The 26,186-nt window shown below is 48.1% G+C and overlaps 1 protein-coding gene across 1 annotated transcript in view; it reads right to left on the bottom strand.

The window, feature by feature from the left end:
• Nucleotides 1-400: 400 nt before the first annotated feature.
• Nucleotides 401-26,186, bottom strand: part of LOC147622930 (putative ion channel POLLUX) — a 73,413-nt gene continuing 47,627 nt past the window's right edge. The window contains 4 exon segments of the mRNA XM_086822543.1: nucleotides 401-879; nucleotides 881-957; nucleotides 1,035-1,301; nucleotides 13,854-13,946. Coding sequence (XP_086678669.1) covers nucleotides 741-879; nucleotides 881-957; nucleotides 1,035-1,301; nucleotides 13,854-13,946 — 576 coding nt within the window. The 3' untranslated portion in view covers nucleotides 401-740.

A 26,186-nucleotide genomic window follows, 5' to 3' on the forward strand; every position in this document is an offset into this window, starting at 1 on the left:
GGAATCAATACACGCCATAGATTGAATCTATCTCTACATATCAGATAACATAAAATTTAATCAATGTCTAGAAGAATAAACTCTTCATTCTTTTCAAGGGGTACATTTGTTTTTTAAATTCTTTTTAACAAACCATATATTTTTACTCGTGTATAGGTGGCTCCACTTGTCATAATTAATGTGAACATGGAGATTGGACTTAAAAGACAATATAAAAAGGAATAAAAGCATCATCGTCTTAAGGTATAGTGGAGATTGTATGTAATGGTCAATATCAAAAAGAATAAAAGCTTTATTTTATCTTCAAATGGTGTAGATTGAATCTAATTGTTCATATTAAGAAGAATAAAATCTTTGTTCTTTGTTTTTTTTAGGTGCTTTTTTTTTGCGTACAAGTGTGACCATAAATTCAATCCAGACTATAAATTGAATAATCTAACAGTGGTATAAAATACAATTGGTACAATATTACTAAGACCAAAAAAAAACCAAAGTTTCTTTAGTGTACTTTTTATGATTTTTTGTGCATAAAAGTTGTTATAATTAATGTGAAATTGTGGGCCATAGGTACAATTTATATAGTAAAATGGATCCAATATTCAATTCTAGTCATCTTTATAATTTTTTTTAAAAAAAGAATAAAAGCTTTTTTCGTTTTGGCTCTCTAAAGGCACATCACTTAGTGGAGCTAGTAGAATGGTTGGGTCTCATTATGGGGCCGAGAGTTAGATGCCTATGAACTAGGCGGCGTCCATTGATGAAAGGACGATGAAAACATCTGCAATGGACCATGTGTGAAAAGAAGCCTTGTTGGAAGGATTTATGATGGCCCTTTCCTAAGAAGATCTACGATAGCCGATTACTATTTCATGTCTCTGCCATCATTACTTCAAAGAAGCTGAGCTCCTCCTGGTCATACAGATAAAACTCCGCTGACCTAATCGACAACTCATTCCCCTGTGTCAACCACCATTACCTCACTCAGCACACCTTCCTTCCAACATTTACTTGGGGTCTCATGCTTCAACTCTTACCTCTCCTGCAAAAAGCTCCTCCAAAACGCGGTTGATTTGCTTCTCCTCAGCAACCATGGCCAGCGCCATGCTCACAAGCTCATTCGATAGCACATAATCACCAATCTGCGACACAGATACTAAGTGTTTTGTTCGAGAATCTAGAATCTCGCTTATTATGATTGACTTGTCGGAAGCCTGCTGCATTTCACCAATCCAAGAGCTGTGCATGAAGCCAGGTCGCCGTACTTGAGTCACTCTTGAAGAACTGAGGGGTAATCGTTTCGACTGCACCAAAGAGACAAGATTCACATTTCATTAGTGAGAATCTCTACTGTACCTCTACTTCAATGTCTACGTACAGCTTATAAGCTTCATATATTTCATCTCATCTGCATCAACTTCTGCTTTCTAATGTCAGCTTTCTAGCGATAGTCTCTCCACAAAGCAGTGAGAAACCTTGCCTTGCAAGAAAAGTCAGCTCCGTCTTGCATAATTTTGATAAGGCTAAGCTCACTGTGTGCTCCTGGACAGTGGAAATGCATGGCTGCCAATGTTTGATTTTTGTACATCTAGATTAATCAAAAAAGGGGACAACCCTTTCTTTGAGGGAAAGAGAAAACGTGTCTCCATTTTCTTGAGGGTGAGATCACTGTAAAACACTCGTGCCTATACGCTAGGGCTTGAGAGAGGAGAGAGGAGAGAGAAGAGATAGCAGTAGAAACAAATACACAGCACACACAAGAGTCCTAAATTATTGCTCTAATTCAAGTACAAGAGACGGCTGAAAATGAAGACGTTAGTTCACAGTCCATGCCTGCTGAAAATCTCCTTGGCCAGCCCATACTCCTTTGAGAAACTCTCTATAGATAGTCTAGTGCTGAGAAAATGCAGATGCACTTTGACGAATTTCATACGTGTGTGTATATATACGCATCCCAATGCTGGTCAGCCTGTCTATAGAACTGCCCACAACCTGTTGTGCAGGCCAACCTAGCTGACCTGATGTTTAGCTGCCTGCTACCATGTAGCAGTGCCACGTGGCACCATCGCTTGTCGTGAGACATCCCACAGGCCTGCGCACACCTGTGACCTGCCCAACTCTACTAACTCATGGCTAGCTGTCCCATGATTGGGAGATGTGTCCTGAATACTCTGAGGTGTGTTGCATTATTGCCCTCTTGCACTGCAGCTGTCCTCAGCTGCATGGCCCCCGGGTGAGACTCGTCCGCAAATTGATCCTCATAAAACCAGATTGCCTGCCGGATCAGATAGCCCTTGAACTTGAGGAGATAGTATGAGAACCCCGGTTGTATGATAGAATGTGCAGCGGAAGAAGGGAAAGTGGAAACACAGGAGACAGTGAGAGAGAGAGAGATGGAGAGGAAACACAGGTAAGAACCTGCTCTCAATATCATCACCAAAAGGAATACATGTCCCGAGCAAGAGGGGAGAACCTCGTATGTGAGGGACTACAGCTAGACAAGCCAAGCAAGCAGTGAATATATGAGGGAGGCATGCCGGCTATATATACACCTACATGAAGGCAGCCAACTAGAGCAAAAGTACCTCCACGACTGGGAAAAATACCCAGGACCATTAATGGGGAATAAATATGGGTAAAATATATGTGAGGGGTGACCAGCCCCTCTGACTAACATGGTCAGCCCTAGAGGCTAAAATAGGACACCAAATAGGAAGCCAACAAGTAGGGGATGATGTCTAACACCCCCTCTCAGCACCAGATGCTGAGTGAACTCCAAGAAGCCAGAGACGCCGTCCTCGATCAAACATGAAAGACTACAGAAACAGATACCAAGAAAGCTCCACAAGCAATCTCCTCAGCAACTCAACTACAAAAGCAACAGAACAAGCTGCCAAGTACACCGCTTCTCTGGAAGAAAACAACCATATAGACTGTGACGTGCTCCAAATAATGGTTCCAAACCCAAGTGTAAGAACACTCCCCGAAGTCGAATGTCGTGTATCCAGCCTGGAGAAGGTATGAAAAACCTCATAACCAACCAAGATCAGATCCTCTATATAATCAATCATGGGAGAAGCAAACTGCTCCTCACTGGAACCCTCAAAAGAAATAGTCAATTTGCTCCAACTCTGTACCAAGAGTAGCCAAATGCTGTACAAAAGCATTCTCTGAAAAGGTCGACATCGCAAGATGTAAAGACTCTGTAGAAAAGATGAGGTCCATCTGCTTAAACTCAGTACCATGAGTTGCCCAATGTTGTACATAAGTACACGCCACTGAGGTGGGCATCGCAAGATAAAAGGACTCCACATCCCCCTCTAAAAATAGATATCGTCAGACTGATATAAGCCCAACCTGATTCTGATCCAAATCCAAAAAACTCTGGAAGAACCACTGTGCCCCAGGCACAATTAGCAACCACCACAAATCCAAAGCATCCCACTAGGTCCAAAAAACCATCCTCCAAAACAACAAGCTTGCAGAACTGGCAGGGGGAGGGGCATCCTCAGAAGCATCACAAAGAGAGGCAGAGGTAGACTCCTCACAATGAGGAAGGGAAGCAGGAATATAAACTGCAGTGGTAACAAGTCCTCAAGAGCATCACAGATGGCAGAAGACTGTTCCATAAGTAGAACCAGATCCCAAGAATCAGCATCAAATAAAGGATCCATGTGAAAGGATCACACCGCAAGGGCAAAACACCCTCCTTGTTCTGCAAACACTACAAAGAACACAAGCTCGGACAAAATAAACTCTGCTCAGGATCTCTGAAAAGATCACTGCTCTCCTCCAGAGAAAAAACTGTAAACTCTTGTCACAGAAGAAAGTCTCCACAAATACAAAACAGCTCCCGAAACTGATCCTCAAGTGAAGTAGCTGGAGATAGGCCCCCTCTACCCCCTTTAGAGACAAGGGTACGTCTCGCATGGGTAAGGGAATGATGAAAACCTTACCACTCTTTCCCACTCCGAGAAAAAGCTAGGGTTGGTCCTGAAAGAAGTAGCTTCCGGAGAAAGAAAGTCCACCTAGAAGAAGCCTCGACCAAGCGAACGTGTATCCTAGAAGTGCACAATCAGCTCCGAAGGGAGAGCTATTAGAAGCCATTCATGGGCCTGCACGAGCGAGAGAGGTGGGAGCCATAAACCCTCGCGATAAGGGTGGTCTAGACCAAATGTCAATGTCGTGTTGGAGAAATGTGAGCTCGTCTTGTGAAAATTTGATGATTCTCCCTGTCCGTGGGGTGAAGATGGAGCCTTTGAAGTGCGCCACCACTAAAGTCCTATGTTGGGGGAAAGGGTCCAATGAGAGCTAGTCCCCTGTCTAAGCCTATGACCACCAAGGGAATGTCGTGCCGCATGAAAGCTCCCAACCACTACCCTAGCCAATGAGCCTAAAAGGATGACCCAAGCATCCATTGCTTGGAAACGATGCCGCAAAAGGATCTTCACTGGCATCAAGGGAGGGATCTTAATCTCTCCATAATTATCCATTTTCTATTTTATGTTGAGTCAAGGGTTCTCTGTCCAATATTTTGGATGTTTTTGGAGTTGTTGTAATGCCTTGATGCTATAAAAGGCAAACATGTATTTTTATCCTAGTTAGGAGTCGGGAGGAGTGACTAAGCAATAATCTTAGCTTCAATCATAAGCTAATTGAGGGAATAGCATGGCTAGTTTGCGTCTCTGCAGTGATGTGATGGAGTTGGAGGTTGGTCGCTTCTTTTGCGTTTGGGTCTCACCACCTTCACTCCGAGGAGGGATGTTGGAATAATCAGAGTCTTAGTGGTGTGAAAGGTTATTAAGTCTTGGTGTGAACACATCAGGTGTGAACTACCTCTTATTAAAAGATTAAAGATAAGGGCACCCAAGTGCCTATAAAAGCAAGGTCTATTAGATCCCAGGAGGAGTTCCTTGACTCGGAGTTTGCAGACGACACAGCCCCTACGGAGAGGAACGGAACTTGCGGAGATTTTCCCTCACCATCAAGACTTTCTACTTAGCCTCCGGAGCTCAGATCAACTGGCACAAGTCATGTTGTTTTTGGGTTGGATCTTCACCCACCCCACCTTGGCATCCAGTTGAGTCCTTTCAGTGGATGATGTGGTCTCAGCATCATCGGTTGAACAACCTATTGGTGCAGCCCGTGCCTCCTCCTTGAAGGAAGAAAAACACTGAAAGAAAGATTGATCCATTGAACATCTTACCAAAGAGTCATCTGACAATTAATGCACATGTTGATGAAGTAGATGAAGAAATTGCTGATAAAAACACACATGTTGCCTTTGCACCTTCATGGTGTAGATTAGTGTAGAAGGCTCCATGTGTGAAAAACACATGGGGCCTCTACACTAATCTGCACACGGCTGGTTAGTGTAGAGGCCCCATGATGATGACTGCAGAAGGCATCCATGTGTGAAAAACACATGGCTGAATGACTGTTATGGCTGCAGGTCCATGTCAAGCATGGCAGTCAATATTTCATGATGAGAAAAACACAGACTGTATGCTGGTCATAGTATGGGACACTTCATGGGAAGAAAACACAGATCAGAGAGCTGTTACATGAGGAAAGAATGCTGATTATAGGCTGGTTACAGCATATGAAAAAAAAAACGAACCAGACATGGCTGATAGGAGGCGGATATATGGCGGCTACATGAGCATGAGAGGGTGGCTGCTGTCATGTGCATGCTTGCCCATGTACATTCTCAGAGCTAATCCAGAAGGGGCAGCCAAGAAAATGACCATTAGAACCAGAAATTGGAGCATAAGGTGCTGAAGAGACTAGTTTGGACTTGGAGCAAGGGCATGGAAAGCATGGGAAGTGCTGTTGGCTGAGACAGGAGACTGTCGGCTGTACCAGTTCAGAGGCGGGCAGCAGGCGCTTCAGTTTACAGAGAAAACGCAGCCTGACCAGTATTTATTGGAGATAATGCCCAGTCGGCTGGTCCGACAGCAGTCGGCCAGCGTTTCATTTGTCCAGCATGCCTATAAAAGGGCAAGTTTGCTCATTGTTCTATTCATTCATTCCTTTATGGAATGGGTGCTTAGGGTCCTTAGAGTAGGACTAGATTTTGGTGTTTATCACCTTTTGTATGAGGCAGTCTATGGCTGTAGATTAGGGTACCTTCCTCAGGTCCCCAAGGCAGCAACATAACTCTCTCTCTCTCTCTCTCTCTCTCCTCCCTGCTTGTGGGAAGCGCTACAAAGTAAGCTCGAGGAATGGCTCGAAGTCTCCAAGAGAAGCTCGAGGCCCTCGAGACGGCAATGAAGGCACTAATACAAGAAGACATCCGATTCCAACCTCAATGAGGTGGAGAACAAACTATCGGCACATCATGGCCCTCGAAGCACGGGTCACGGACCTTGAACAAGAGAACACAGCACTCAAGGAGGAGGTCAGTGCATTGAAAGTGGAACTGGTAGCCGTCAAGAACACCGAGAAGGAAGGGGAGATCAATGACAACCCTCTCACGGCCATCAAAGAAGAGATCTCCAAGGAGATCACAAAGGACATAAGCAATCAGGATGGGTTGAGGTGGTGAAGAAGAACATCCGTAAGCAAGTGAGGGAGGAGACGAGTGCTCGCTGAAGCTGCGCCCCGTCTCCTGCCTGCGCGACCTGCACACCAACTCCCCCCCCCCGACTGTGCGCTTGCTCTTGCCCCCCCCCCCCCCCCCCCCGCCTGCTGCTGCTGATTCCTGTGCTCTGCCCGCCACCCTTCGCCAGCTTGCTGCTGCGCCCCCCCTCCCTCACTGCTGCGCTTCCTCCTTGCCCCCTCGCCCCCCCCCTCCTCGCCTCCTCGCCTGCTCACCCCAGCCCCTTCTTCGCCCATCTCACCTCTGCATCGCCCCTTCCGCCAGCATTTTCCTCCTCGCCCCTCATTCGTGCAGCTGCCGCCCCCCCCCCCCCCCCCCAGGCTTTTCCATCGCCGTTTCTACCCCCCCCCCCCCTTTTCGTGCTGACCTCCGCCCCCCTGGGGGTTCCGTTTTCTTTTTTCCTCCGGTCGTCCGCCTTGCTGTGTGCAGCCCGTTTCTTGCAGGATTTCCGCTTTCGCCTCGCCTACGCCTGAGCTTCAGACTCTGATGGAGACTCCTCCCACCTCGCCTCACAGGGACTCATCCGAAGCCCCCTCGCCCGCCCCCGACGACACCCCCATCAGGCTTTCTCTTTCGCCGGAAGAGGAAGCGAGCCTCATCGCAGAGGTGGAACGCCTTCAGGCCCATTCCACCATCTACCGTATAGTCGGCACTCGCCCCAGCAGAGGGGAGATCAGGGATCTTCTTCAGGCCCGCCTTCTTGCAGATGTGGGCAAGATCCTGGATGTACAGCTTCTGGGCCAGGGACATTATCAGATCGAGTTCGAGGCCGCCCAGAGCGTTGCCAAGGTCCTTGCCATGAGTCCCCTTGACATCAGGGGTGCTCGGGCTTTCTTCAGACCTTGGCAGCATGGATTTGACCCAGCAGCGGCGGAGCAGGGAGAGCGCCTCTTCCATGTTACAGTTTGTTTCCCTGGTCTCTGCCGGGAGTATCTTCGGCTCCTCTCCAGGCTCGGAGCATTGGTGGGCTCGGTACTAGAGACGGGCCCCTCAGCAGCTTCAGTGGTGGCCAGAGCAGCTGGGCTACCTTCGGTCAGAGTGTTGGTGTCTGACATCTCCTCCCTTCCTAAGGTCATTCAGCTACCTAGGATAGGGGGGGGTGGATAGATCAGAGAGTGGAGTTCTCGGGGCTCCCGAACCAGTGCTTCATTTGCAGGCAGGTCGGTCATCTGGCCAAGGCCTGCTGCCCTCGCAGGAGACCTCGACCCTCACCACAGCAGCAGGCTACTGATGGCCCGCCCACAGATTCGGCTCGGCAGGCTGCCTCCGGGACACCTGCTCAGGCCACAGAGACCTCGGAGTGGCAGCCTGGACAGGGGCGCCGCCGAGGGAGACAGCCACAGCAGCACGCCCAGAGACCGCTGCAGCAGCAGCCACAGTCTCAGCCTCACTGGGTTCCCGTGAGGAACAGCTTTGCTCCCCTTCAGGAGGAGACCCCTGCAGCGACCGAGGACCAGGAGATGCCAGCTCCCCCTCCACCCCCCCCACCCCCGTCCCCTCCCACCGCCTCGCTTCCACCATCGCCTCCTCCCGCCCCCGCTCCGGTTTCGGCAGCGGCTCTCTCTCCACCTCCCTCGCCTCCCCCGCCTCCCCCTCCGCCCGCCTCACTTTCCCGGGAGGCCCTGGCAGTTCCCTGGCGCTCACCTGCAGTCCGGAGAGCGCTGAGCACTGACCTCGCTCGAGCATCACAGAGGAGACCTATGCCGATTAGGGCCTCACGGATTTCATCTATCCGCAGTCGGCTGAGTCGCCTTGGCATTAGACAGCGCTCAGAGGCCTTTGATTATACCTTCACACGGCTTTTTGGAGCAGAGGGCCCCCATGAGCCAGCACCCATTCGAGTTCATGTAGTGATACCTCCGGCCCGCGGGGAGGAGGCACTAGACTCAGCGGTGGCCTTCTCGTTCCCTCTATGTGGACCTTGTGACTGGGAGTGGACTCTAGAGCTCGCTCTCAGCACTTTGAAGACTCAGGTAGTTGAGTTTTCTCACCACATGAGCGATCTGGAGGTGACAGATGTGATAGGCCGACTTTGGGAGTTGGCTCATTTTTTCTTGGATCCCGGGAGTGTGGATACCTCAGGGATTCGGCATTTGGTCGTGCCCATAGTGGCAGACTTGGCACGCGACCCTGGATATGTGAGTATACACGAGGCTTCTCTGTCAGAGCAGGAGGCAGTCGCCATGGGCCACAGCCACTGGCGCCTGATCCGGGATTCTTGCAGTACACCGGGTGGGCAGATTCGCAACCGTTCTCCATCCAAGCCGCTTGCAAAGGCCCGCCGTACGGCTGAGACAGCATCCACCTCAGCAGGGCATCCATGAGGATCATCTCATGGAATGTACAGGGCCTTGGCGGAGCACACTTTATACGCTATCGAGGTTGCTTGAGGCAGGAGCTTCAGAGATGCCTGGTTGGTGGCAGCATTGACATTTTGATGATGCAGGAGCACCACTTGGGTGAGAGCAGGTCCCAGGATCCGGAGATATGGTTCGGTGATGCCTGGTAGATGGGACACTTTTTGGTCTGCAGGGTTTGGTCCTTTGGGTGGACAGGGAGGAGTATGCATGGTTATTGCAGATGTATGGCGGCAGGCCATTGTGGATCGAGGGATCATTGTGCCTGGTAGAGCACAGCATGTCATTCTGAGGATGCATGATGAGCTATTGGGTGTGCTCAACATCTTTGCGCCCAATCATGCTAGTGCCAGAGCAGAGTTCTGGACTCAGGTTACAGATGCACTGCCAGAGCAGAGTTCTGGACTCAGGTTACAGATGCACTGCCAGAGGCCGCACATTGGTGTGTTGGGGGAGACTTCAACATGCTTGAGGACCCGGCAGATAGGGTGGGAGGCAGTCATGTTACAGTGCACGGCACGGAGCTTGCAGCTTGGGACCGGTTTTGCATGTCACTGAGGATCACTGATGCATGGCAGCATAGGGCTTTCTCCCGGTCTCAGGACAGTCTTAGTTTCTCTCGGTCGGATCGCCGGCAGGGAGGGACTAATCTATCACGGATTGATCGCTTTTATGTGGGCGACTGGTTAGGGGAGCGAGGGGGCTCCGTCAGCATTCTCGCTGGCACCTCATTTTCAGATCATGCGCCAGTTATATTGACATTGGAGGAGGGGACACGGGAGCCCAGCTTGCAGTTGAGGATCCCAGAGAGGGTACTTGCAGATCCCAGTCTCGCTGAGGACATTGAGAGGATCTGGCATGATAGTCAGTGCTCTTAGCTCTTTTCTACACGCTGCAGCTTTGACACGACTGGGAGAGATTCGTGAGCGGGAGCAACGGCTGAGACGCAGCCTTGCTTCGCTACAGCGCCTTCAGGAGCAGCAGCCTGCATGTGAGTGGGTGGCGTCCCAGCTGAGCCAGGCACGCCAGGAGGTTAGAGAGGTAGAGGAGCAGAGACATGAGTTTTACTATCGTTGTCAGGCCTCTCAGTGGACGCAGCTTGGTGATAGAGTGACTGGGGAGTTTTTTGAGATCATTGGACCCCGTCATGCGCGAGCAGGAGTCCGCCAGCTTGGTAGACCGGATGGATCGGTAGCTACTGAGCTCGGGGAGATCAGAGCCATTGCCACTGCATTTTATAGTGACCTGCTTTCAGCGGAGCCAGCCACTGAGGATCGAGATGTTTGCAGACAGACTGTGTGGGCCCATGTGCAGAGGAGGGTCACAGACCATATGCGTACAGTTCTAGGTGCGCCTCTGTCAGAGATTGAGCTTGCCGAGGCCTTGAGGGTCCTGCCGCGGCATAGTTGCCCAGGGGAGGACGGACTGACGCCGGCCTTTTTTATGCGCTATTGGGACCTTTTGGGGCCAGGCCTCCGCAGGGGTTTCAGCATGTTCTGGACACTGGGGTGATGTCGCAGAGCTTTTCAGAGGGCTTGATCTATCTTATCCCCAAGGGGGAGGGAGTATCAGATGACATTCGGCATTGGAGGCCTATTACGATCCTCAATACTGTCTACAAGGTCTTAGCAAAGGCCTTGAGTTTGAGGATCCAGCCCTTCCTGGGGGAGTTGATTCATGCTACTCAGACAGGATTTGTCAAGGAGCGCAGTATCCTTGACAACATCTTTACTTTCTGGGAGGCGACGGCCCGAGCTAGATTTCTTGGCGAGGACTTGGTCGTGATGCTTCTCGATTTTGAGAAGGCATACGATAGAGTTGATTGGGGATTCTTTGAGGGCACTATGCTTCGCCTGGGCTTTGAGCCAGGATGGATCAGAGGGGTGGCAGCTCTGTATTCCACAGCTCGCAGCCAGGTGCTCATTGCAGGAGGACGGGGGCCGAGTTTTGAGCTGACCAGATCAGTCCGTCAGGGGTGTCCTCTCGCCCCTTTCCTTTTTCTCTTCTTTGCGGAGGCTATGAGTATGTATTTGACGGCAGAGGAGGTTGGTTTGAGAGGACTTCAGCTCCCAGTCCGGGGGGAGGATTTGCTTGATGCTGGTTTGAGAGGACTTCAGCTCCCAGTCCGGGGGGAGGATTTGCTTGATGCTGAGTTTGCAGACGACACGGGCTTATTTTTGCATGGCCAAGAGGCCAATCTTATTCGGGCTGAGCAGTCGCTCCAGGTTTTTAGTGCAGCTTCGGGAGCATTGATCAATTGGCGCAAGACAATGGCCTTTTGGATCAGTAGTGCTCCCACTCCGGCATGGAGCCCGGACCCCGGTTTTAGATGGATTCCTCCAGGCACAGCAGTGCGGTATTTGGGATGCCAGATTGGACTCGATTTGTCACCTGAGCAGCAGATTGCCCTGCTTCTTTTGAGCATTCGGAAGAAGCTATTGTATTGGAGTACAGCTCGACTATCCTTGGCTGGGAGGGTGGTGGTGGCAAATCAGGTGCTGTTAGCGACCATGTGGTACATTACGTCTTGCTGGATTTTCTCGAGCTCTTGCATCAGCCAGGTACAGAGGCTGATCAGGAACTTTTTGTGGTCTGGGCAGGACGGTGAGCCAGCTCGGGCAAAGGTTGCATGGGCAGTTATTACACTTCCGCTGGCTCAGGGCGGTTTGGGCATTATAGATCCAGTCGATCAGAGTAGAGCCTTATTGGGGAAGCTTATTGTTCGGGGGTTGCTTCCAGGCGCTGAGCCTTGGAAAGAGCTCTTGCAGCGACTGCAGGCTCGGGCGCCCCCTGCAGGGGGTACTTGGGCACCAGAGATTCGCTGGATCTTCATAGAGATGAGGAGGACAGGCCTCAGTAGAGGATGGGAGGACAGATTTGCTTTGAGTATCATGAGAGCTTGGGAGCTGCTGAGACCGGGGCTCTCTCAGCGGCCTCCTTCTTGTGTTGAGGAGCGGGCCAGACAGCCGCTCATCTGGAGCCCAGCGGTTCGCACGGAGCAGGGTCATATGCTGGGTTCTCGGCCTCGTCTAGCCTGGGGACCTTTAGCGGCAGGCCCAGCTCGTAGTTTTGGAGACTGGCAGGCTTTCTGCAGTCTACCAGAGGAGATCCAGGTGGAGAGGCTGAGTCACTTCAAAGGGGGGTTGATTATGAGGGATGATATTCAGGAGGCACTCACAGAGGAGTGGTTCACGTCTCTCGAGCCAGTGGCCCCACGGTGGATGGGAGCCTTTACACAGTTGGAGATCCTGATTGCTGTCAGAGCTAGCACTGAGGATGGTAGATGCCTCTACTATGAGATTCAGGATGAGGGCAGACTCCAGAGAGTGGAGGTGGAGTCACCTTTGGTTGCAGAGTGCACCTTTCAGAGGATTCGGGTAGTGGCTGCCGCTTCTCGGAAGTGGCAAATTGACCCTGACCCTGCTGATGTGCTCCCGGATTGGCGCATATGGGCATATGCAGCGCGCCCCTTGGCCCAGCTCTACAGTGGGACCCCGGGGAGTACGAGTGGCATGATCCTTATGCATCCCATGAGGCCACAGAGATCACCTTTTTCCAGTATACTGTTCGGCTGGGACGGCATATTTTGACGGCAAGGAGGCCCCTATCACTTCGATCCCATTGGGCTTTGGTCCCTTACCTAACATTCCCACAAATCCTATAGGTACCAACCCTTTCTTGGATGCCCACACCTTGGACATACTGACTAGTCTAGGAAGGGGGGTAGAGCCCAAGGACTCAGTGAGTCTCTCCCAAACAAGAGCACTCATATACGGCCTCAGTGACTCATACAGAAATACGGCCGTAAAAATTTCCAAAATCATGGGCAAATATGATGGAACAAATAGACCCTGTTAAATTCATTCGAATGTTTGAATAGAGATGTGAAGCCTTTGGAAATCCCAATTGTCCCACCAAGGTACATGCATTGAACCTATGCTTAGAGGGAAAGGCTAGTCGATGGTTCATCACATTGATGCCGGCGAGATCAAGACCAACTTTAGGACCTTGAAAAAAGAAGAGCCCTAGGCAACGCTAGTCTGGGAAGTCAATGATCCTGAAGAGTGGGCCAAATCCCTCACGAAACAGATAGTGAAACCTCCCGCGGATCTCATAGTATACTGGGCAGCAGCATATGTAATGCTCCTCTGTCTCAACCTCTGTGTGGAATTATCGGCAGATCCTCTCCTCTCTAGGTCTCCATATGAGCGCCCCAGCTCTCTGAGAGAGAGAGATGCAATAGACGCAAGTAAAATTGCAAGAACTCAAGGGATACTCATTACTTTGGCAAGAATGAAATACAACCCAAGACCTTGCTTTTATAGGCACTAGGGCCCTTATCTTTAATCTCTTAATAAGAGGTGGTTCACACCTAGTGTATTCACACCAAGACTTAGTAACCTTTCACACCACTAAGACTCCGATTATTCCAATCTTGGATCGGAGTGGTGCCATGATCTCCGAGAACTCACCGGCCTCAACAAGAAGGCATCTGAGGCGGCCATAGTCAGCCGGCGCCCCAAACTCTAAGAAGTTAGCAAGGTGGTCATAGAAAACTTTGTTTCTCCTAATCTATTGTTAATGTTTATAATAGATCCAAGTGTCAGGAGTCATGATGTCAACTCTCGAGGTTAGAGATATCCTAATGCCCATTGATTGACCACAAAAGCATCACAAATCAAAGGATGCACTAAAAGCTTGAGCCATTTACTGAGATTGCTGATGTGGCATTTGAAGTACAAAAGATCAAGCATGCACCTACACACCCATGGGCATGCACGCACACATATACACCAAAAGCTAGACAAAGCTGATTAGTAGGGCAATGTACATGAAGCAATTCCATCGTGTTTGTATCATTTGAAACTAGAACAAGTACATAGGGCAAAGAAAGGCACCTGAATGTCACGAATCAATAGAAGAGTTGCTAGAGAACGAGAGTCTGCAATCACAACATTCTCCTCCAGCTTTTCATCCGCAAGAATCAAGATCTAGCATCAAAAACAAAAACTGTTAGAAGAACGTAACAGGCTTCCAGGTGGGGAGCAGCTAAGAAATCTATGGAAGAACACTTTTATACATGCAAAAGTTTTCCCCAAAACATCATCCCCATTTCCACCAAGAGCTCAACCGATGTAGTTGACTGTTGGTAGCTTTACATGCATACTGGAAGGGAAACACAAACATGAAAATTTGTATGGCCTCATGACTGCATTCCAGGGTTATGTTAACTGTCCCTGCTAATTAATCACTGGGACATTTAAGACCCATCAACACTAAACAAGCAACACGGCATTAAGCTTATGACCAGCTGTGGTAACAATGAGGGTTTTTACAATCATTTGGAGCTTCATAATACACTGAGTGTGAATATCCTAGCTCAATTTGAGCCAATTTTCTTCCTCTAAATAATCTCCCCATATTCAATTTTGATCATGTCCCATTTTTTTTCATGTCCCATGCCCATTTGAAGTGTCTATTTCAAAGATGACATCTACAATGATCCATGTTCTTTTCCTTGTAACGCTGTTTAACATCTCACTGAATTTGAGCATAAAAGTGAGTCTTGATGCTTGCCTATGTATAATGAGATGTCAAAAAATTAGGACATTGTTAAATTACATGGACTTCGGAGTTCTATAGAAAAATGATCCAAGTGTCAGATTTGGTCATGCAGAAGAAGGAGAAACAACTCCGTAAGTGTTATGCCAACAGACTTAGCTTGGCAACAAAGATGATTTGGATTCTTGTGTAACATAGTGGGTTGGTGACCTTCCAATAGACAGCTGTACAAGAAATTTATTTCCAGGGTTCTTTAGTGTTCCCTAAGAGTGGCAACTGGGACTGTACTGGGTCCCTAGATTGTATGGAGAGGAGGCATCGCAACAATTGCTTTTATTTAAGGACTGGAAAGCCATAAACATAGAAACTCTTGGCTGCCAAAATACTATGGGGCTGAATCCAGTTTACATTCTATGTACTTTTTATTGTGGCAATGGTTATAAGTGAATGCATGCTAGATTCAGCCCCACAGTATTTTGACCTAATAGACTCGTTTGTGGGAATAAGACTATTATCATGCACCTTTTTGTGGAGTTTTCGGCACTAGGATTTTCTATAAGAAACCTCTACTCGGTTGATACACATATGTATGTTATCAAAGCAGCACAAGAGTGTTGAGTGACACATATGGGAGAGCTGAACGCTTGATTTCTTGTAAATATGGAGCTGCTCTGCATGGTATTTACCATTTACTATACGCAAAGGAGTGATTTAAGACTCTCGATGGAAGAATAAGATCGATGATGATTGGTGGAGTATTTGTCTACTGCATATTGCATACAATTTTTTTCTAAGAGGTTGTGGCCTTCAACTTGCAAAGACAAAGACATGCCAGAAGAGAAAAAAAATTGCAGGATTACTACATGCAGCACAGAAATTCTCAAGCAAAAGCGGTAAGCTGACAAAGACATGAAAAGAAAGAAAAAAATAGAGTGCAGGATAACTACATTCAGCACAGAAATTCTCAAGATGAGCGCGACTACGACCGAGGAGGTTCTGTAGCCATCCTAACCGGGACTACCACCTCCAATCACGACCCCATTCTTCTACACCTCAGACACCGGTGGCAACAGGACAAGAAGCAGACTCCTGGACTGCCTCATCCAAGACCTTGAGGTCTGCCAACGTATCGAGGAGATCTTGGAGACTCTCTCTCTCTCTCTCTCTCTCTCTCTCTCTCTCTCTCCCCCCCTAGCAACACCCCCTCGTCTCTGGACAAGGCCCCTCGACAGGTTAATTGCTTCCTTCGGGTGGGCATCCCAAGAGGGGCTCCAGTCCATTTCGGAACATGAGAGAAGTCCCTGCTGCGGCCTATATAACCAAGAGCGCAAATTTCAACGCACTAAAGCACTTAAATGACTACAAAGTTAACCATTAACACCGTACTAGATGTCACCAGCCTGGACATTTCCCAGTCTGAAAGGGGTCTGGTGGACTCCAGGATGTTTATATATTTGGAAAGTACAAGCTTTGGAAATGGGAGATTATCCTAGAATACAAAGGACCACACTCCTAAAATTTAGAAGAGTTGCTATTTTTGGCCCGACTCCAATGGAAATTCTGTTCGCGTCATTACATCTGGAATTGAGCAGATACCAAGAGTTGGCAAAGTGCCTATGACAGAATGTCTACCAGTTGGGATATTTTTAGAGGTAAAGATTATGGAAGGACCCATCTCTTAGATTGGGACATGTGGCAAGAAAGTGGACCAAAGTGAGACAAGTGGCCTGACACTTGTTAGAAAGTGGATCAAAGTGAGACAAGTGGCCTCACACTTGTCACTTCAGCTATTGTGTGGCTCTCCACTTGTCATTGTAGCCTTCTCTTGCCATTTTAGCTCATGGGAGGCCCAAATCTATAAATTGGAGCCCTCTCTCTTCATTAATAGAGGCTCTCTTGCTCCACACTAGCCTCTACCACCGTTACAGGTTGCCCTAATGATGGCTACTCTCTTTCTCTCTCTCTTGAAGGCTGCCCATGAAGAATACCGGCTGTTGGGGACTGTTTTGGAGGCTTCCATCGCGAAGAAATACTGAAGGCAAGGGTATTTAATCATTTATTATGATTTCTAGCCGTTGTACTTGTTGTACCAACATTTGTACTTGCTGTACTTGCTGTGCCAACCCTTGTATTGGCTGTACCAGCTTCTGTACTTGCTGTACCACCCATTGTACCGACTGTACCAACTTCTGTACTTGTTGTACCTTCTGTACCAACCACTATACCTGCTGTACCAACCATTGTACCGATTGTACCAGCCTTTGTACCTGCTGTACCGACTGAATGGAGAGTTGTACTTGTTGTACCCTTTCTATTGCATGAAGACCCGTGGTTTTTGGGGAAGAATCAGTACCCACACGGAGGTATATGGATTATATTGTTGGCTCGGCATTTCTACAGCCTATGTTCCGGCTTGGTTGCCTCGTGTTGGGCTGTGTTATGGCATTTCTTTGCAGTTCGGCCCTAAGAAAAGTCGGTACAACTCATCCTCTTTCTGAGCATATAACTCCCGTTTCTTGCGTCGGGTGAGCCATTGAGAAATCCATTGCGCTTGGCGCTTCGTGATTTGCCCAATCCGTACCTCATGCTTAAGACAAGAGCGTGTGGCCCGACATTCGTCATCATACCAATAGTTCTGAGGCATGGAACCGCAAGGTGGCTTGGCGGTAGACCGCCGCGTGCATATGAAAGAAGCTGTGGCCGATGTGTGGAGTATGGTGGTGAGTTGTGTTTTCTGAGGGTGGATAGGGAGACATTAGGTTCAAAATCCTGGAGTTGGCAGTAGATGTGGTTGGAGAAACAAGGTCAAGCTCCTGATCAAAGAGGACCTGAGTGTAATGTGAGATGGGGAGAGGTGGTGGAGGGACGGGTGGTGTGCAGGTGAGAGTGAAGGAGAGGTAGGCATGGTCAGCTTCAAAAGGGGATGGCGGAATGGAGAAGTCAGGGATAAGGTGTGCCAAAGCCGGAGATCCCATAAGGCAGTCCACAGTGCTATTACCTCCTGAGCGAGGGAAGGAGGTCAGGGCACCGGAGGAGGGCCATCGGGACATCCAGTCATAGATAACGAGACCATGTGCCGCTCCCAGCTCTAAGAAATATCTCCCGGACACTATGACCTCCTCACGGTCCTGTGACGATCGTTGTAGCCCTGTGTCAGTGATGTTCAGCTCCTATAGTCTGATAGGGTCGTCTAGATCGAGTAGTGGGACCTGTTGACTTCCCGTCCTGGCGTTGAAATCCCCGAGTAGGAGGACTTCCCCCAGCTGTGAGAACTCCATGATATCCTCATATAATGGTAAGTACGGTGACTGGCCATGCTGTGCGGCGTAAGGGGAGTGGCGTGGTGCAAAATAACACACAGCAATGTGGATGACTCTGTCACTGCTAAGTTGTAGCCGCACCCAAAGATATCGTGCATCCTTGTCCTTCCGGACGATGCTAAGAATCTGTCGGAGATGGGATCTAAAAAGGATAGCTACCCCCCCAGAGCCACGTACTCCTCTTGATGTGCGGGTCTCTCCTCGAAAAGCTGACTCCCACTCATTGCCGGCTATGTATGGTAAGCCCCTCTCAGAGCTCTGATGAGGCTCTGTAAAAGAAATGACATCCCTGCCTGTGAGAATCTCGCTCAAGCCTCCTGGATTCAACCACAGCATGCCATTGCAGTTCCATACGGCCAACCCCAAGTGTTTGGTCTCATAGACCCCGCGTCCCTATTTGGGACGGCGCTCAGTGATAATGACTCTACCATCCCTGTAGATAGCCCACTTGCCTGCTCTGCGGGCCTCATGAACAGTCACCATCGCCTCACGCCGGTGTGCCACCTGTGCTGGAGTGAGATCATCTCCCATGTACACATGTGCGCCCTTGAGGGCAGCCCGCCTGTCTAAGAAGGCCTGTCTGCTGGTGGCATCAGGGAATCTAATGATGAGGGGTCGCTCTCGTGTCATATCCTTTCCTGCCCTCCATGTGTTTGCAAAAGGGGGGGGGGGGGGGGGGGGGGGGGCGATCCCGTCCACTCCTAGCATCTAGCAAAGTGTCATGGCATCCTCCTTTGGGGAAGCCCCCGCCTGTAGCCTCCGTACTCACACATGGAGGGCCCTATCCTCCCTGCGTTTCTCCTCCTCGAGAGTCTCTTGTATGATGCTCTGCGGGGGTCTGTGCTTCTTCACCACCTCCACCCAATCTTTCTTCGTGGTCTGCAGTTCTTCCTGCAGCTTATCACTCGCAGCTTTCAACTGCTCCAAGTCAGTCCTTAAACCCTCCTAAATATTCAGTTCCCCTTCCTGTGTGGTCCTTGACCGTAGCCTTTAGGGCTTCCATTTTTGCCTGGAGTTTCCCTATCATTGGGGCAGCTTCTGGCATTCCTGTTTGTTGCAGCTGGGTCTCTTTCAACATCTGAATCACCTCTTCCTGGTGGTTCACTTGGGCTGTCAGTTCTTCAATCCTGTTGTTCTTTCCTTGTATCTCCTTGCAGAGGCCTTCCAACTGTTTTTCATGTTGCTTCAGGACCCTGTCTAGCACCTTCTTTTGTTCGCCCAGTAATTTCTTGGTGTTGTCCTCCACTGTCTTGATGTATGCCTTGCAGTAGGGGGGGGGGGGGGGGAGAGAGAGAGAGAGAGAGAGAGAGAGAGAGAGAAAGAAAGAAAGAAAGAAAGAAAGATTTTATTAACGTCTTCCAAAAGACCGAACTCGGCCTATGAGACAAATCGGAGTACCTGTATGGGGTATCCTCTGTCATCCCAACAAAATGAAAAAGTACTGAAATGAGAGAGAGAGAGAGAGAGAAATGAAATGAAATGTTATATTAACGTCTTCAGAAAGAAAGAAAGAAAGAAAGAAAGATTTTATTAACGTCTTCCAAAAGACCGAACTCGGCCTACGAGACAAATCGGAGTACCTGTATGGGGTATCCTCTGTCATCCCAACAAAATGAAAAAGTACTGAACTAAAAAGCTGAATCTGGGTGTGCAATAAGTACAATGAGTGGTGAAGGGGATGGAGCTCTACTACTAGGAGAATGCAAAGCTATATGCATGGAGTATACAATCATCATATGCAACCTAGCTAGCTCCATCCTGTACCATACTGGGGGTATAAAATGGTATACATCAAAGAAATGAAATGATATATTAACGTCTTCAGAAGGCCAAAATGACCTATGAGAAGCATCATACACATCACTATCCAAAGATGTCTCTCATCAGTCGATGGCGGATATCCTCAATGTCCTCCATGGTGAGTACTCTGACTGGACGTCTCCCATGCCATGCTAGTATGGTCCTGATCCTCTGTTGTAGTCTCTGCCGGTGTCGAGATGGGCCTCTCATCTTGGGGCGCCTGACCGCCCCAACTCTATAGCCCGATCAATCAGTGTACCTCTGGTGCGGCTATACTCTACAGCTAGCTGCAATGCCTGCTGGCCTGACTGCTCAATCTCTAGTCGAAGGAAGTCTATAATCTGCCTCTATAGGTGTCTCTCCCTCTCTGATCCCCTCCCTCTCAAGAGACCCTCTCTATGTCTACGCAGCTCCAGCAAGTATAATCCGAGGCATCTCTGATCCTGGTATCTCATGACTCTAGAAAATGGTCCGAAACCCTCTCTGAACAGGCAGTGAAAACGGCCTCGTATCTCATAATTTACTGGACAGTGACATATGTAATGCAACTCTGTCTCTGGCTCCATCTGGCACAGCTGACAAATCCTGGCCTCAGCTCGTACTCTTCTGAACCTGCCAATCTCAATCTCTAGCTGGTGTGAGGATGTGCGCATCTGACCAATAGCACACCGTACCCCATGAGAAAGATGAGTATCCATGTGGCTGGGTCTAATCACAAACCCATCCTCCGTGAGCTGGAGAAGATGATCTCTATAGAAAGCCATCTTCGCTCGTGTGTCGGCTGTATCCATGTCCTCCTAGTGTCCAGCTGAGTCAAGTCTTGCCTGATAAGTCTGGTAATCTTTGCCCGTGTGAGAGAGAGGGAGGGTGCATCCCAGGGAGTACTGAAATGGAGGTAGCCTGTCCATACTAAAGCCATGCAGTTGGAACCAAGCTGTCATCTGTGCATACCAACATGATCCGTCTCCCTGTGATGTCAACTGTCGTGAAGACTCCAAGGCTAAGCGAGTATATCTGTCTCTAGGGAGAGCCCAAGTGCTATGTATAAAGGAGACCGATCGAGTGAGTGCCTTGACTACCAATGGGGGGGCACCCATCTCTGCACGGATAATATCATGTGGTACGGAGGCCTTGGCCCTAATCATCCGGGAAATTCAAACCGGTCTATGGACACATAAAGCGGTAGTTCATTCACAAATAACCTGGACTTACTCAGACACACAATCACAGAATCCTCGCTCCCTCGCTCAACAACACATTGGCCCCGAAGTCCGGCGACCCTTGCGGTATTTCTTTATTGTTAAAAAGTTGGAAAATACAAAGCACGAGTGCAACAAAGCACTCTACTTGCATCAGCAAAGTATTACAAATTCTGGGAGAAATTTGCCAGCATAACTGCACTAAAATTGTTCCATAACATCTCAGAATGAGTCCCAACTGACAGGCTCACTTCCATAGGCATCAGGCACCCAATGAAGTCCAAAACATCACAATTCAGCTTGCTGTAATTTTTTGCACAGACCTGTTTTCAGCTTTGTTTTCAGCCCAGAATAACCCTTGTACTGTCCTGGAGGACTAAAGCAAAGTCCTACTGCATTTTGGCATCAACCGGGCAACATAACAGCCCAAAAACAGCACCTAAACAGTGCTGAAACAGCATTGTATTGAAGAGGTTATTACCCTCTTCCGTCCCTGCTTTGGTGTAGAAACTAACTACACCGGTTCCTATTCAAGGAGGCAACTAGCCTTTGCATATAAGCATGAAATTCACACAACTGTACCTGATTTTATCTGATGAGAGCATTTCCATAGTCTGCAAGAGAGAGAAAGAGAGAGAGAGGCTGTGGGGAGCAAGCTCAACCCTCAATTCATGAGTTGTAGGGCAAGGGAGTGCACCACAATAGCTGGTTTTCCTGCAACAATCCACCATAATGGCTGCAAATGAGCCTCATTCAGCCCAAATTCCCACGCTTCCCTCTTCTCAATGTGGAAAATGCACATAAATTTGACACTTGGCACATTTTTAAGCCTTTTCCACATGCAATCTTCCAAGCTAAAAATCTCCTGACTGGTTCACATTCTCACAACAGTCCTTTGTCAGCTTTTGGTCCCCTTGACATTCCGCACAAACTGACGCGAACACTTTTCAATTCCGACACTGCCAAAAATAGCAGTTCCCTAGATTTTAGGGATGATGTCATGTGCATTCCTTCTGGTCTCCTGACCATCTTTGACCACTATGGTCACTTCACAATTTGCTTAGAATTCAAGATACATTCACATTTCGGTGGCGGCCACTTACTAGTGTAAACCGGCCTATGCCCTCATTCAGTGGCCATGTCCTGGACACTGTCATTCATCTTTCAGTGTAGTTCTCAGGCTTAGCCAACCCACTGGTCCAAAGTCCCACTGGCTGACCCATTCTGACATTGCAATGGCCCAAGCTCTTCCAAGAGATCCCGGGGGAAAACAACAGCAACCAAAGAGAAAGAAAAGAAAAATATATATTTATAAAGAAATGTAAATAAGGAAAACAACTGCAGAAAGTTTCACCTCCTGGTGACATACCCCCCTCTTGAAAGAAGCAAGCGACCTCGATTGCAAGTCCACATGCAAACGGATGACACAGGATGATCACCAGATTTCCCAGGTGATTAGTGTCATCGCATGTATCTCCTGCCAACGGATGACACGGGGCGATGATAGGAATTCCCCACTACCATTTGTGCCATCGCAGGTTCAAGCCTTTCAAATACATGTTTCCGGATGCAACACAGGGCGATAGCATATATCTTGTACTATTAGTGTCACAACATGTAAATCATTCATTTGAAGCGTAACAGATACAACTTCAAAGCACTGAAAGTTCATTCATTGATTAAGTCATTGACAACAAATGTCAAAACTGTACATTGCCAAACATATAATATAAATGTACAGGTCATTTAGAATTCAGCTTCAAAAAGCATATTAAACCACTGCAGGTTCTAACAGGAAGGCTTCCTTGTAAAGTTGCATCAACTGAGGTGAATCAGCTAGTTCAACTTCATCCATCCATTTAGCATCCATTGGTGAATAATTTCTGAATTTCACCAAGTATCTTCTTGCAACTTGTCCTTTCACTTTTCTGTCTTTATGGGCCAAAATCTGCTCAGGAACCAGAATTTCATCCAATTCCTCCACTTCAGGCTGTTCCTCTGGCACCATATCTTCTGGCACATTGCCAATAAAAGGTCTCAAAAGGCTCACATGAAATGCATTATGTATCTTCCAGGTTTCTGGCAATTTCAGCCTGTATGCCACATCACTTATCTTCTCTGAGACTTGGAAAGGACCATAATATCGCATACTGAGCTTAGGAAACATACGTTCCTTGCCCTTTCTTTTTCTCAGTCGTGCCTTTTCAAAGCGCAATAAGACCCAGTCATTCTCTTTAAACAAGAGCTCTCGGCGATGCATGTCAGCAGCTCTTTTCTGCTTAGCTTGTGACTTTTCCAAGGCATATTTGACCTTCTTATACGCTTCTTGCCATCCCTCAACATACCGATCTGCTTCAAATATCTTATCCTTTGTCTGGAGAATGGGAGGTACTTTCTTGCCACCTTCAACAATTTCAAAAGGTGCCTTGCCAATAGAGGAATGCACTGTATTGTTGTAAGCATACTCTACTAATGGCAAATAATGCTGCCAAGCTGCCTTATGTTCTGACACATAACATTTCAGCAGATCCAACACAGTAGAGTTAGCCTCTTCAGACTGTCCATCAGTTTGAGGATGAAAAGAAGATGAGAATTTCAAGGTCGTGCCCATATTCTCAAACAATGCTTTCCAAAACAAGCTTGTCATCCTTGGGTCTCTATCACTGACTATAGACTGTGGCATACCATGGTACTTAAAGATATTCTGCATGAAAATCTTGACCATGTGCTCGGGTTTTATCTTCTTTCTAACAGGAATGAAGTGTGCCTGCTTACTGAATCTACATATTATAGTCCAGATTCCATCATTCCCTATCGTTGTCCTTGGAAGATCAAAAATGAAGTCCATGGCAATACTTTCCCATGGTCTCTCTCGAATAGGCAGTGGTTGCAATAACCCAGGTGCCTTCTGTCTGTCAAACTTGACCTTCTGACATACTAGGCAAGATCTGACATAAGCATCAAGATCACGTCTCAAAGCTGGCCAATAAAAGAAAGAAGCAGAAATAACTGGGACAGACTCTCCTTTCATCTTCACAAAACATGAGTCTTGTCCCTATGTACAATTGTGATTTTCCTGTTGAAAGCATCCAACACTGCATGTTTCCTATGACACCATGGAATTCCCAACAGGACATCACATCCTTCCAAGGGCATGATAGAAACTCCTCTGTGTCTACATAACTCTGTATATGCATGCGAAGTTTGCCAAGTATAGGAGTGACAGGAACTGAATGCCCAGGGCATGCCAAATCAGCCTGTCCAACTGGTCCCATCTCTTCAGCACGAATTCCCAACTTGGCTGCCAATGCCGGTGAAATAAAGTTGGCTCGAGCACCAGGGTCAAAGAAAATCAACACTGTAGCATCTCTGATTTTACCCCATGCTCTGCACAATTCTGTAGCATTATCACATGGCTGGTCACCAACCATGTCAGGTACCAATCCTGCACTCGGCATTGTCTTCTTCTTGGGTGGCCCTTCTTTATCCTCGGCATCTTTTGCTGGCTGTTGTGGACATTTTGCAGCCATATGCCCTTTCTGTTCACAGATGAAACATTTCCCAGCTTGCATCAATGCCTTTCTCTGACTTGCCATATAGTGGCCTCTTCTGTCCTTTGCCTTGACCAGCACTTTTCTGAGGCTGTGTGACTGCCAAGTCTTCTTCTCAAATGGCTTCTTTCCATAGAATGGTCTAGGTGGGAAATCCCTCTTCACAACTGGTTCTTGTTTGCCCTGAGGTTCCTTGTTCACTGTGTTCTTAAAGCCACGTGAACCTCCCTGTAACAATGCATTAGCCATGTTTGCATTCTCAATGAGCTGAGTCATATTAGAAACATTGGTCTTAATGCAATAATCCCTGATTTCTTTGGGCAAACCACAGCAATACTTCTCTATTTGCTCTGACAATGGCACTGCCCTGTAGGAAGTTACTGGCAAGAGTGCATCCCAAAACTTCTTATTATATTCTTCCAAATTTACACAGTTGGCTGCATCAAGTTTGTGCCATGCTATCATAACATCCACTTCAAAAGTATTTGTAAGCCAGGCAAAAGAGAACTGCTGCTTAAACTGAACCCATGTAGCAGGTGCTTGTCCTTGCATCAACAGTGAAGTCCACCACTGCAATGCATTACCTTTCAAGAAAGTAGCAGCCTTCCGCACCTTAGAAGACTCTGTAAAGTTACCCCCAGTGTATGCTGCATCAAACTGCTGAATGAAAGTCAGCGCTTTCAATTTGTCCTGCATCCCACTGAAAGTCTCAAACTTTACTGCTTGACCTCCTTCTTTGTAATCCTTTTGCACCTTTTCTGCATCAGTCCTTACTGCTCTTTGTCCACTAGGTTGAGAAAATTCAGCCACACTGACAGGTGCTGCGGGCCCCAAAGCTGGACTAAAATAAGTTTGAAATCCGGGCTGCACACCTATATTGGCATAAAGAGGGTTCACGGCTTCCATAGGCATCATTCCTCGTGACCCTCTTGACATCAATCCTGGCAAAACTGTGGGCGGCCTAGCTATGGCCTGGAAAACAGACCCACCACCAAAATAGCCAGGCTAGAAAGCAACGAATGGAGGAATGGTCGGCATGACCCTTTGCACATTACTTTCCTGACCATTAAATGCATGTACTTGTGCCTGTGTAACATGCTGCACTGGATCAACTGCCACTGCTGGTGTCTGCTCTACATGTTGTGGCATCCTTGGCATTTGTTCCTGTGCCCTCTCAACTGCATGCTAAGATAATTCAGCCTGGGAATCCCCTGTCCTTGACTGCAAATACCTCTTCATCTTGGGATTCTTCACCAACTGTTCAAAGGTACCAACCATGCTCAGGAGCTGCGCATGAAATAAATCCTCTTGTTCCTGTTCTTCCTCTAACAAGGCTGGTTGTACTACTAGCTCCGTCCGAGCAGAGGCTGACACCTGGGCACCTGTCACCTCTATACGCTGTCTGCGAGTAGAAGAGGAACTCTCTTCGGCAGGGAGCTTACCTTTCCCTTTGTCTGTCATACTGTCAACTGAAAGTTTAAGGGAACCTGTATGCAAAGAAAGAGACCGTACTCTTTCTCACCTGTAATCAATTGTGCCTCACTATGTGTGTCTCCTGTTCACCCAATCCAATCCGTGTCCGGGCTCTTGCAGAAAAGAGGACCCCATCCCGGCAATGGAACCATAAAACCGGTCTATGGACACATAAAGCGGTAGTTCATTCACAAATAACCTGGACTTACTCAGACACACAATCACAGAATCCTCGCTCCCTCGCTCAACAACACATTGGCCCCGAAGTCCGGCGCCCCTTGCGGTATTTCTTTATTGTTAAAAAGTTGGAAAATACAAAGCACGAG

This window comes from Cibotium barometz, chromosome 28 (genome assembly GCF_041138505.1).
Source record: "Cibotium barometz isolate CiBa-2024 chromosome 28, ASM4113850v1, whole genome shotgun sequence".
Lineage (NCBI taxonomy): Eukaryota > Viridiplantae > Streptophyta > Polypodiopsida > Cyatheales > Cibotiaceae > Cibotium > Cibotium barometz.